The 13870-nt window shown below is 40.6% G+C and overlaps 1 protein-coding gene across 4 annotated transcripts in view; it reads left to right on the top strand.

Moving 5' to 3' along the window:
• The window catches only part of LOC133501273 (mannosyl-oligosaccharide 1,2-alpha-mannosidase IC), a 160834-nt gene that overhangs the window by 108261 nt on the left and 38703 nt on the right, over positions 1-13870 (top strand). For all 4 annotated transcript variants that reach the window (XM_061820912.1, XM_061820911.1, XM_061820913.1 and 1 more), the window contains 2 exons: positions 506-621; positions 4469-4549. In XM_061820912.1, coding sequence (XP_061676896.1) covers positions 506-621; positions 4469-4549 — 197 coding nt within the window. The remainder of the gene's footprint in view (positions 1-505; positions 622-4468; positions 4550-13870) is intronic.

The following is a 13870-nucleotide window of genomic DNA, read 5'->3' as shown; positions in this document are numbered from 1 at the left end:
GTCAAATGATTGCACGGCAGGTTTGCTCTCACAGTCACTCTACTCGAAATGAAATAATGAAAAATGTTTTTCAATTCAAACACGACATATGTTTTAGGTACGTTTCTAAATATTCTGGTAAATAATTCACCTTTAGCTTCTAAGCTCACCCCATTCTCTTGTTTAAGGACATTTTATTACAGACACACAATATCAAAGTAGTGCTTTTGATAGAAAAATGATAGTAAATATTGTATTTGTATGTATATTCCGAGATCATCCAAATGATGAAGGACCTGCACAGACAGTTTGTTGATGATTATTATTATGAAGAAATATTTGTGTTAAGTTTGCTTTGACTCTTACTCCCTAACACGTGGCTTTAGAGCAATGACGAGCCGGTATATTTTATTGATTCATCTACAGATGTGATTGTTTTGCACAACACCGTCCGCCAGCCACCGGCGGCGGTGACCATAAATCCCGCCGAGGCGACGCTTAGTCACTTTGTCTCCTGCGCTTCCAGGTGGCCTGAGAGGCGCATCCATCGTCGACTCGCTGGACACGCTCTACATTATGGGGCTCTTGGACGAGTACAGCGACGCTAAGGAGTGGGTGAGGAACAGCCTGGACCTGACCTCGGTGAGACTGCTGCTTTTACTCTTCTTCATGTTTGTTTTTCTTCTTTTTCTTTCGGCTTGTCCCGTTTTGGGTCGCCAGGGCATGTCATCTTTTTGCATCTAAGCCTATCTCGTGCATCCTCTGTAGTTTCCACAATTCTGAACATCGCCTTCGTTCTTAAAAATGGGGACCAGCACAGGTTTCCATTCTTCCGGCATCTTCTCTCCAAATTGCTTCCATACCTCCACTGGTATGTCATCGGGACCAACTGTCTTTCCATTTTTCATTCTGTTCAGTGCCTTTGTAACTTCTCCCTTACTAATCATTGGCACTTCCCGGTCATTCACGCCTGCCTCTTCTTCTCTTCCTTCTCTCTCATTTTTTCATTGATTGACTTCTCTAAGTATTCTTTCCATCTATTTCGCATACTAGTGGAACCAGTCAAAATATTTCCATCACTATCCTTAATCACCTTTATTTGCTGCTTCAACCCAAAATGGGTTAATTTTCCAGGTCAGGTTCCTTAAGACTTTTTAGAGTAGTGGCTTGTAGTTATTTGTTTGCATGTTAAAAAAAAAAAAAAAAAAAGCAAGAACATGCTGATTTCATCATACAGTTTAAAAATATATATATATTGGACTGACGTGGCTTTTATCCGCGATATGGCGGAATTTAGCCGATTTTTTTTTTTATCCTCATGGACCGTTGCTGCTGACTTCCGTATCAAAAAGTGAGAGCAAAGAGGAAAGGGTTTGTTAAAAAAAGATTTTCCAAAGTTTGGGATCGTTTCACACTTAATAAAAGAAGCTAAACAGTGATGGGACTTTGCACAATCCAGCTGTCTTAAGTTACACAACTGTACATCTGTGGTAAAGTAAACACTGTTAGCTAAATAGAATATTATTAGTACTTGAAATCCATAACATCCATAACTCTTTCCATGACTTAACTGAACAAACAATCACAAAAAAAAAACAATAAAAACGAGCATATTCTTAGCCAATCTCCCGGCATTCTCAAGTGATGCTTCACTCGTTTTATTGTGTTGGCACACGTTTCGTTCAGTAAAAGGAAACTTTTTAGTGAGTGAACTGAACTGAATCAGTTTCTGAAATCTTTTAGCTTGGTCACCTCCTGCCACCAGTTGGCTGAGACCGGAAACAGAACTGGTTGAAGTGTTCTGTCTCTCACTTGTGAATCTTCGGCGAATGACCAAAGAGGAGTCGGTTTACAGGCGTGGGCGGGACTGCCATGTGATTTGCGATTCGCTGGAGTCGTCACTCACTTCGGCGAATGACCAGTTTACAGACACCGTCAGGCAGCGCCGTGCAGGTGTGGGAGGGACTCAAGTGAACTGAGTGACTTGTTCAGTGAACTGGTGTACTGAAGAACTGAAGAATAAAAAATACAATCAATACTTGGTTGCTACTTTGTTGATTTCGTCTATTGCTGCAGTGGTCTGGAACATAACCCCGATGATAACCATACGATTACTGTACGGTATTCATGTAACATTTGGTCTGTAAGGTACATGGTGGGCTATCACAGTCCCATACTGCCACAGGGCCATCGCGCCACTGTTCATGTCGGACCCTGCTAACATTCCGAAAATCATCAAAATTCGATGCTGTGCTTTGCCAACATTCGGTGGCATGGACAACAATGATTGGGACCCCTTGAACACATCTTCTCTCGGATACACACGCTTGCAACCATGTTTATTCTCTCAGTGTTTACTTGCGCTGCTGCCTCGAAATGAACTCGTCAACATGACATTGTGGGCAGGAACAGGAACAACAGGGTAAAACAAAAAACCCCAAAACAAAACAATGTTTTTTCCTTGCTGTTCCTTCCACTGGCTGCGCTCACAAAGCATTCCAAGAGGATGATGTCATCACCATCGTGTTCTCTTTTTATGCTCATTTCACAAGACTCCGCTCTGACTCAAATCAAGTCAAATGATACCGCCAAAAATTAAAGCACTTTGATTTTTTTTCTCCCCATCAGGCGGCACTCTAAAGTCCATAAATAAGCAGTCTAAGCATTGTCCTTTCTTGAGTTATGTTTTGTCGATTGCGTTTAACTCTTGGGTCAGGGTGTCAAGCTCCTGTTTGCCCACATCGCTCGATGAGACCTCCCCCAATAGAATTGTCTTTTCTTTAAATCAGTAGCAATAAAGGCTAAAGAAATTTGATTAAAACATCTTCTCAATTAATTGTATTTGGTTATACAATTATAATGTACCAAAGAAACTTAGAAGGTAAAATGTTAATGTGATTTGGTTCAGTTTTTAATTAATTTTAATACACATATTAAATAAAAATATAAATGAAAACATGTATTCATAAAATAAAAAAAATATAAAAATGTAATTTCTTTATATTTTTAATAAAAGAAGAATATACAGGAAAAATACAAATAAATGTTGACAGATGATCTTTATGTGTGCATCTTATAAATTAGTCAATAAAACAGCTACCAAAAAAATTATTAGATAAATGTGTAAAATTAATGAGAAACTAAAAAATAAAACCTATTTCAATTTATTTTAATGCAACTATAGTGATCCAAATGGATTTAAAATGTACAAAATAAATTACAAAGAAAAATGCTTTATAATTGAATTCAAATGATTTTAGTGTTTCATTAAATGTTTTTGTTGTTGTTTCTTTTTCTTGTCCCTGCCTGGTTTGGGGGGAGTCCACCAACCACACTCTCAGGGGTGGGTTGTGGGTGCTGGCAGGGGTGTGTGGAGGTGGGGGTTCTGGGGTTGGTGCTGCAGTTCTGGATGCGGCAGCCCTCTTCATCTGTGGTTTTCCGGCCCGATGGGCCTGACCTGCAGGAGCCGTGCCTCTTAATCACTCTCTGAGCACACACTCACGCCACTCACTGTACATCCTTTCTCACTTTTCAAAGGGTCGAAGTGTTCCTTGGGGCCTGACGCGGGGTTGAGGGAGGTGTGGGTGTCGGACCGGTTTCCAGCCCGTCGGTGCTGTTTCCTGCTCCGAGCGCCTTGCTCCTCTGCTCTGCCTGCCCCCCTGGATTTTAAAAACTCATCTCATTGTTCTTTCAATACACCCATCTCTGGGTGGTTGGCTGGCCGTGAGGCAGTAGCACTGTACGCTAGTATCCTACCACATCCCAGAAACAGGCACGGTGGGTTAATTGAAGACTCTAAATTGTCCGTAGGTGTTTATGTGAGTGTGAATGGTTGTTGGTTTATTTGCGCCCTGCTATTGGCTGGCGACCAGTCCGGGGTGTACGACGTTTCGCGCCCAAAGATAGCATGCCCACATCGTTAGTGAGAATAAGCTGTACAGAAAATAGATGGATGAATGGATAAAACTTAAGAAACAATATCAGTTATTATTTTGATCATCAGATACCTAATCTAAATACATTTAACTATATCTTGGAATTAATAACATTTTTTTTAATAATTACAGCAGTAGCCTCTGTATCAACAAAATTAAAAGGTCAAAGATAAACGAAATTCCAGTTTTTGCTTTTGCTTATCTGTGGAAATGTGATATATTTTATATTCATAAAGTAAACTTGCTCTCAGTGCGTGTGTGACACAGATTTTTGCTCATATTTTACTCATGATGCTGTCACCGCATTGACTGATGTCATCTTGAGTATCAAATGAAACGCCGGGGTTCCTTTTTTCATTTGTATCATTATTTCTACATTGATTTAACGGCAAAGAAAATCCGAGACCATAGCTTTCTAATTATATACATTATAGCAAAAAGTCTCCAGTCTCAATTTGATTGATGGCCTTATTAATACTCATGTTTTCATGCTTTATTGTCAATTCTACGCTGACAAGGCTGACAAGTGACGTTCTTCCGCTCTCTCTCGGCAGAATGGTGAAGCGTCGCTCTTTGAGGTGAACATCCGTTACGTCGGTGGGCTGCTGTCGGCGTACTATCTGACGGGAGAGGAGGTAAGATGAATTGATGTCTGGCGGTGTTATGCCGCCACACTCTCTCCTGCCCGCCCGCCGACATCCACTTCTTCCTTTTTTTTTTTTGCCCAGTCCAACATTTGATGGATGAAAAGACTTCCTGGGAAGTGTGTGACAGTACAGTACAAGTGTGAGTGTGTGCACTTGTGTAAAAAGATGAAGTTACCTTTTTTTTTTTACACGACTTATTTTCCCCCTGCCTGTACTTATGTCAGGTGAAATGGATTAAGTGGCATCCATTTAATATTGGATCACGTTTAAGTAGGCAGTGGGAAATGAATTGGGGTGCGGTTCCGTGGGCCAGGAAAGTTAGCACGACGGTAATTAAAGTGAAGTAAAATGTAAGTCAGTTACCGAAAATCAGTATTGTTAAACTGGACAAATTAAAAATGAATAAATAACAAGTGTGCAAAATCAGACTTCCAAATAATTGAGACATTTTTTTTGTCAGCTTCCAGACGTTGTGGGCTTGCCACCATTGTTCCCTCTAAATTGCACAACTGCACATTTGCGCACTTGTCGCACACTCAGCACAGAGAAAAACAGATCCAGTGCAGTGAACTACAACCTGATGGCCTTTTTTTTTTTTTTTTAAATACACGGCAGCGCACTGCCTCTCACAACAAGCTGCTGCTCGGCCAGACACTCGACTTCCTAGTTTACCTGACACCGCCCGCCTCCGCTGTTAAAGGGGTCATAATTACAAACACCCCACCACCAGTGTTTTAGCTAGAAAGACATTCTGGGCAACATAGAGCAAATATGAGTTAGACATGCTAATAATGGTAAAAGTAAAAAAAATGAAGTGCTGTTGGTTTAATGAAGGTCAGGGAATGTGAATAATAGAAGAAAAAGTGGTGAAACTGGACGAGATTTTCTTTTTTTTTTTTTTTTGAGTAAAAAAGGTCTAGTCTGAAGCCAAAGTAGAAAATACAGGATGAGATGGTGTACAAAGTTAAAATTCCACCTTGGCACAACCTGATAGAGGATGAAAGCATAGACAATACGGTGCACAAAAAGCTAATTCTGTATTTTAAATATAGGAGGTAACATAATATTAACCTGAAAACTGTTTGGGAGCATCATTCAACTTTCATCATGCATTGCTGAAAATTTTCTGCAAGCAATAATTCAGTTTTACACCAAGAAAAACAGATGGGGATATCATTGTGGGTTAAAAATAAATAAATGAAACAAAGTTTGCGGCGACATTTCAAATTTATAGTTCATAGTTGGCTTGGTTTGGTTAGCAATGTATTTTGTATTTGTTGACATTTTCAGTGCTAGTTTGCAAAAACACAAAATTGTTTTTAAAAATGTTCTGATGGGAATCTAAATGCTGTAATCTGAATCTTTGAATGATGCATGTAACTTCAATGTGTGACACTGACCTGACCACAGTGCATCTGTGTGATGTTGCTCACAGTGGTCAGTGGAACGCTCACGGGCTTAGTGTGTTTGCTCAGACATGTAAAAAAATTTGAGCGAGCATTGCTTGCCATTAAGCGCCTCTCCAGAACTTTCACCTCTCAGTCAGATACATGCATACCCTTCTTTTCTAAACGGAGGGAGGAGAATTCCCAGTGCTGCACATGCTCTCTTTCTCTCTGAGAGGCTTTCCGTGGCAGCTAAGCAGCCTCCGAGCCCCACGCTGTGACAATTTTCCCTCCTTTGCCTCTGTGGAAATTCAGCTGTTAATCGCGCTGCTGGGGCTGCTGAAGGTTGTACCATATGCGGGAACAACGGTTGCACCATCGGCGTCCCACTGGATGTTTTATTTTTCTTCCCCTCCTTGTCCCGCAAGGTTGCAGCCGACAACTGTCAGGCTGACGATCTGAGCTACCGTAGCTCACGGGCGGCGGATCTCGTTTGCTTGGCCGCTGACCCGCTATGTCTCGCACCACACCAGATAAACTGTAGACCATGTAAAACATAAATGCATACTCTTCGGGGAAAATTTATTTTTTTGAGTTGTAGGGATAGATTGATGGCCATTTGCATGCTATACTGGTGGTAATGGGTCAGGTTATTATTCAGGAAGTGGCAATTACGTTGAGTGGCAAATGCATGGAAGAAAGGTGCTCGGGGTTTATAGCGGGGGATTAGACTTGTGACGGAAAAATATGTGCCAGCCTGCTTTTGTCACAGTCCTAGTTTTTGGCCCCGTCCCACAAAATTCCGGCCAGCTCAGATGGTAAAATAAATGAAGTGTTAAAAGCCATTCACGCTTTCAGGATGTATTTAGAAAAACAAAACAAAAAGGAGTTACCTGAGGGTTTAAGTAATCATACCAAATACCATACAAGCTCCAACATGTGGAAATTGTATGACACAAATGGAATATTTTTTCCCACGATGGCAAAGTTAGCATATATACTTAGACATTATATTGACAATAAGAAATAACAAAGAAAAAACTAATATAATATACTGTATCACATATCTTCACAACACGGACAAATGAAATTCAATACAAATTACCGTAATTCGCGGCCTACAGAGCGCACCTGGTTATAAGCCTCGGTACACACAAAGAGTTAAGTGCTAATGCGGGCTAGCCTTAGCACAGCCCTAGTATTAGCGCGGGGCTAGCGTTAGCGCGGTGCTAACATTAGCGCACCTGATTATAAAGAGTGTATTGCTAGTGGCGTGCTAACGCTAGCACCGCATCACTGCATAAACCGCAGGGTTGAAAGCGTGTGGAAAAAAAGTCACTGCTTGTAGCCCGAAAACTACGACGTACTGGCACGAACAAAGTGCTAAATCAAAGGACTGGAAAACAAATCTTTAGATTATGTGAGAAAATGTGGAAGAAATGGAGTTGGGTTTGAAAACAAAGTAGTAATACTAATCACCATACATACTACCAAGATGGACAGATACATAAATACTAAAGTGAGGTTCCCCAGGGCTGCACCATTAGTATAATTTTGTCTTCATTTTGCTAATGAACACATCACGCGAAAACAAAACAAAGAAATACCACACGGTCTCGTAGCTTTACAACACGGACAAGTGGGAATAGAATGGATGGAGGTTACGCAGAAAAACCTTCATTATCCGTGAAGACTGGTTGGAGGTCAGTGAAGCACCGTAATGATCATCTCCCTGCAGCAAAGTACCCCCACCCAGCCCCTCCCCAACCCACACACGCTCTCCGCTCCCACCCCCACACTGTAGGTTGACTATTTTTAACAGTGACCACATGCTACGGATGTGCATGAGCTAATGGAGAGAGCGCCCACCGAAGTCTCCGATGGCTTTAATGGACATTGATTCGAAATGCGAACATGTACCATCCAGCAGAATATGGTTGGTGTAGCCCATATTCATAGATGTTTTTCCTCTGAAATAAATGATATACCTACAACATAAAAAAGGTGGGAAATGAATCACTTGAGGTTGACAGCTCAATTTTTTTTTATGACAACATACAGAATGTATAAAAGAAATGCTGCAAACATCGGGTTCTGCATGCTGGTGAAGTTCTTATTGAATGCCGTGGAAGCTGTCGTCATACGCTGATGTGCTAATGTTAGCAAAAATTTTGGACTTACTTTATTTACTGACCATTAGAAGAAATTTGAATAGAGCGAAGTTCCCATGTCTGTAGCCTGGGAATCGCTTTTACTTTGACATCCAAATATTTGTCTACAAGTAGTACAATGGACTTACACAATCAGTAGCAGGGACGTACCTTGTTTGTTGACCATTAAATGGAAAAATAATGGCGTGAGCTTCCGCGATCGGACAACTTTATATTTTCAATAGGCTGGTAACTGCTTTTACATTAACAAGCTAATATTTCATAACGGGAGTGAGTAGAGTACATTTTTATGACTGCTAGCTGCAAAATGAATCGAGTGAGATTCCTCAGGCTGGCAAAGGGAGCCTGCGTCTTCATTTGCAGTGTCTGACGAGGCTACTTTTATGTGTTGACGTATTTTATTTTTGACTCATCTTCATTTTGTTGACAGTTGTCTTATCAGGCTTTAATTTTAGCTCAGAACCTCAGGCTATTTCTATTGTTAAACACGGCATATATTGTTTCTTGGATACAAGTTCCCAAGTCCCAGTGCAGTTAGTTATCTTGCTATAACCGTGTCTTTTTTTACATACGAGATCATCCTTTGCATGGTTTTGTAACAATAGCCTCTAATGCAGCTTATCTGATTCCCGCTCGGCCATGCTTCTCATTATTCTGCATCGAAAACCGATTGATGAACAGGAACGTGAACACTGACAGATGGAGGTCACTTTAGCACCTTCGTCTATGATGTTGACTGCAAAATTGAGAAGGATTTGACATCATTGTCGGCAACTATTTCAAATGACGATTGTGCAAATAGTGCCATGCTAATAGTTGGTATTTCGACATATAGCAAGATAGCAACTTGAGTGCAAAAATCAATTCGGTAGCTCGATAAAAATGTAAGCATCTTAGTTATTTTTGCGTTATTCGATCAATAAAGGTAAAGATATACCCCACAGAATTTCATTTTGAAAATCAATTAATTTTACTGATATAACTGTGAATTGTTGGTATTTATCATTCAAGTGGTAGTAATTGTTTCCAAGTTTTAAAAATGTTCTAAAGTAATTAGTTTTCATGATTTGCAACATGTTTTTCTGAGGAATTACATTTTTTTTGTATTTTCAGCAGAGCCTTGATAAAATGGACCCTGATATAATACATTTTAGATAAAACATAATCTCCTGTCCTACGGAGCAATGTGTCTGAAAATAGTTTCCGTCTGTGGCTTAAAATTGCTTTGACCAAATCTGTTAGTTCCAATTGACCGTTGTTGTTTACTGGCGCTGTGGCCCAATTCATGCAGAAAATGGGACTGACTTATTTCCAAATTACACAGATACAATATGACTAGAACCAATTCCATAAATTACAATGCCTTAAATGTAGGGTATTGACATGGTGGCCATGTGATGCTAGTTAAAGCTATTGTCAAATTTACAAAAGAGCAGAGACAGAGCGGCAACTCTAGGAGTACAAAACACAAGTCTTTGGAGTCTGGAACTTCCTATTTTTGTATAGTAAAAGTTTAAATATATATATATTTTTTTGTCCAGCCGTTTGCCTTTGGCTATTGATTTGCAACTTAAAGCGCGCTAATTCCTCGCGGCTCATGAAAGCGAGTACTGTACGTCGACATCGCCACCATGACCAAGCTCACCGGTGTGGTAAGTTTGGATGGTTTTACATTTTCACCTTGTATTTCAGTACTATTCAAAGGAGAATCGATGAAATTCTAACATGTCGAGCTACGCAAGGCAACTGGTGGGGCTACAGTCGTTAAGCTAAAAATGTTTTTTTTAGCGAAAGAATACATGGATTTTTTGGGGGTAAATGTTCGATTTAAAATGTATTTTTTTTTAACTAATTCCAAAAGAGTTTATGGATTCATTCGCATACTTTTCTCTACTTCAATGGCATTTTGAACAAGCCGATGTTTACAGAGCGGAGACTCGTGGCTGTTGACATCTGTCAGCTGTCAGTCATGCAGGTGTGCACACGGGCTCCATGTTTTATTTATATTCAGCAGGAAGACTAACAACTTCTTGTTTTTCTTGTTGATGTCAGTCTATCCAGCGACGTAAAACCAAGCCCGAGTAGTTACAGTCGCTCTTTATAAAACCGAACTGCGCTTCATTTGGCATGTATGTATTCAAACTGATTTTGGGAATGAAATTGCATCCTATTAATGGTTTACTGCAAAATTCATTCTCAGGTCAAAAAAAAATGCTGTTTTGCAAGGACTACTTTAGTTCAAATACAAGGCAGAATATTTAGGACATAGTTTCCCTGGTGTGAAATGAGAATTGATAAAATGCTAACTTACTGACAGTTGGTTTGGTAATGCAGTATTTATAAATATATCAACTAGCGTACATGAAGCTCTCAGGCAGCTCAGAATGATTTTATATCATCCCTTATATGCAGGTGTGATTAAAAATGAGAATTGATGATTGTATTTTCCGCACTGTAAGCCGCACCACATTATAAGGCGCACCCTCAATGAATGGCCTATTTTAAAACTTTTTTCATATATAAGGCACACCGCATTATAAGGCACATAGAATAGACGCTACAGTAGAGGTTGGGGTTATGTTATGCATCCCGTTAGATGGAGCTCCAGTAAAGGCTCAATGTTGATCCATATATAAGGCACACAGACGGCTTTTGAGAAAATTAAAGGCTTTTAGGTGCACCTTATAGTGTGGAAAATACGGTAAAAATACAGATGCTGCAAGTTTTTCTGCTCACACAGAACAAGGACGGCATTACTAGAATCCTATTTTGTGGTTCTGGCAATAAATGACAAATATTTGTCGTTCCTGTGCTTCTAATTGCAGCAGGTAAGACTTCAGAGTAACGCCACCGAAAGGGAAGAAAAAGGCCTTGACGCCACAAGGCTGCCGTCGTGAGGAGCTCTCTAATCATTTCCCTGCAGTTGATTTGTTTGTCCCCACTCAAAGGAATCACACCTTTCATCTGTCGCATTTTAGGATTTCAATTGTGGCAGACTCATTTGAGCAGTGGCCGGAGCTTGAAACGAAGCAGGTGACGAGAGAAAACTAGGACTTGAGATGTTTGTTGTTATTATAATTAGCATTATTTTTATGGGAAGGGGACTGGACCAACTGTTAGTATGTCTGCATTTCATGGCCATTTTTCTCGTTTCAAATGCAGCACCGTATTCCAGGCCACAATGTGCCAAATTATGACCGCTCTACCTCAGTGCTTTATTTACCTATATTACTATCTTGAGGTTTGCATGTTAGGATTCTTCTTATATCAGAAGGTTCTAGCACACACCAAAAACTGCAAATCTGCGCCATCGTCATGAAATAATTGCAAAAGTGTTTTTAAGGAGCTGCGTTCAGACAAACAGATGCGCCTGCACCTGCACGTCATTTCCATAATGTTCCTGCATACCTGATGGAGACGGAGCGAGCGGTCCACATTAGCCACGTAATGAATATCAATTTGTCGTGTGCGGCGAGGGGAGGTCAAGGCGCAACAAACACAAACAGTGTGATTACACGGGTGGATAAGCCCGCCAAACAGACATGCCAACTTAAGTTTAAAAAAAAACATGCACAAGAAACGTGTGATACTGCCACCTAGTGGGAGTTTATAAGTACTGTTGGAGTTAAGTCCCCGGAGAAAACCCACGCAGGCACGGGGGGAGAAGACACAAACTCCACACAGGGATGCTGTACTTGAACCCACAACCTCAGAACTGCGACCCAGAAGTGCTAACAAATCAAAATGTATTTTATTGAATCTTTTAGCTAACATTTTGTTAATTATAATAATACACGATTTGTTTATACAACAAATGAATCATTTGTTTCATTATTTTACATGCTCACAAGAGTTATCCATGATGTCACACATGAGGATGAATATCAATAATAAAGCTGTCGTAAGATTAAACAATACTACAATACAGAAATCCTAATAAAGGCAATTGAAGAAAATGTTAAAAAAAAAAAACAGCCAAACTTTAATGAGATTTCTGTCACGCTTGAACGCTTTCGGATCTTGAAAACTTTTAGCTCCCTCACACACAAAAGAAAATAAAAAGACGTTGGCCTTGGCAGCACATAATGGACGTAATGTCTGCAGAGGCTCCTTTCATCTGGTCCAATTCTCATTCGCTCAGATGCTCATTAGCCATTTTCGAGCCGCTCTCTTTCTCTCTGGACGCATGTTTGTCTTTCTTTGTCTTTGGCTCTTCTCCCTCTGCGCCTTCTCGCTCATTTCCTATCCCACTCAATCTGTCTGCCTACCTGTCTACCTATTTAGCTATCGAGCCATCCATTTAATCTATCCATCTGTATCGATTTAGCTATGTAGGCACAGTATCTGTCTAACTACCTCGGTAGCTATTTACCCGTTTAGAATAGAGGAAAATGTCTTGAAATGGAAATGTTTATTATTATCATAATGATTCTATCTGGGGCTGCACAGTGGCCCAGCTGGAAAGCGTTGGCCTCACAGTTTTGAGGTCTCGGGTTCAATACTGTACCCGCCCGTGTGGAGTTTGCATGTTCTCCCCGTGCCTGCGTGGGTTTTCTCCGGGCACTCCGGTTTCCTCCCACATCCCAAAAAACATGCAATATTAATTGGACACTCTTATTGCCCGTAGGTGTGATTGTAAATCTGGCTGTTTGTCTCCATGTGCCCTGAGATTGGCTGGCAACCAGTTCAGGGTGTACCCTGCTTCCTGCCCGTTGACAGCTGGGATAGGCTCCAGCTCTCCCACGACCCTTGTGAGGATAAGCGGCTAGGAAAATGGATGAATGGATGATTCTATCTGCACAGTTAGCAGCACTTAGCACATCAATTCATTCTGATTTCAAGTCATACCCGAATACAAGAGTATCCTAAGGCCTCGTGCACACTTCCGGATTTTTCAAATGTTAAAAGATTTTTTTGATTTTAGAAAATCCAGCATTTAACAGTTTTTGTTTATACTACATCCAAGGTGCTTTTGTAATCCTGACACAGAACATCACACACTTTCTGTTCCACCACCGATCCAGAAGCCAGTTGGCTGAGACAAAAATCTGGCTCACACGAAGAAGAACATGCGCTACCAATGTTGGGCTGATGTTTGGCAGCGGTTTCCAAAGAGAGTGGATTGTCGATTGGAGAATGGGGATGTCATCAAGACTTAGACTTAAAAATATATCTGCCACAAAACAAAAAAACAAAAAAATGCATTGGGTAGGAGCAATGTTTTTATTTACAGGAGCTTCCTTGTTCCTCAGTCAGGGTGCTTCTTTATTTGGCTACATTGGTGCTGGCAGTGTGGGATCGATTCTCACTCAGTGATGGCGTCGATATGTGCCCTGCAACTGACTGGCAAACAGTTCAATGTGTAGTCCATCCGCCCATCGCCTGAAGTTAGCTAGGATAGGCTAAGTGGCTTGGAAAATGGATGTGGATGGGTAGGGTTTCACCTCACAGTTCACCGGGTCATGACTCGGGTGTCATCAGCTATCCCCACACACGTATAGATATTTATTTGGCTGGAAATATTTGAAGGTTCAATCTTTAACATTGTCGCCCCTGACTAGTTTTGGGCCATATCGTCATCATAAATTTATTCTTAACACACTTCTGGATAATCTTGTACTGCAGGATAATCTTTTAAGAAATAGTTTGGCGTTTGGGGTCCTTGGTCTGGAAGGCTCAAAATCAGGACAAAAATAGCCCCATTATCTTTACACTAGCGTAAACCAAAAGATTTGAGTTAAGTTAGACTAGAT

Source organism: Syngnathoides biaculeatus, chromosome 5 (genome assembly GCF_019802595.1).
Source record: "Syngnathoides biaculeatus isolate LvHL_M chromosome 5, ASM1980259v1, whole genome shotgun sequence".
In the NCBI taxonomy this organism is placed as follows: Eukaryota; Metazoa; Chordata; class Actinopteri; order Syngnathiformes; family Syngnathidae; genus Syngnathoides; species Syngnathoides biaculeatus.
This window is presented reverse-complemented; position numbering and strand designations above follow the sequence as displayed.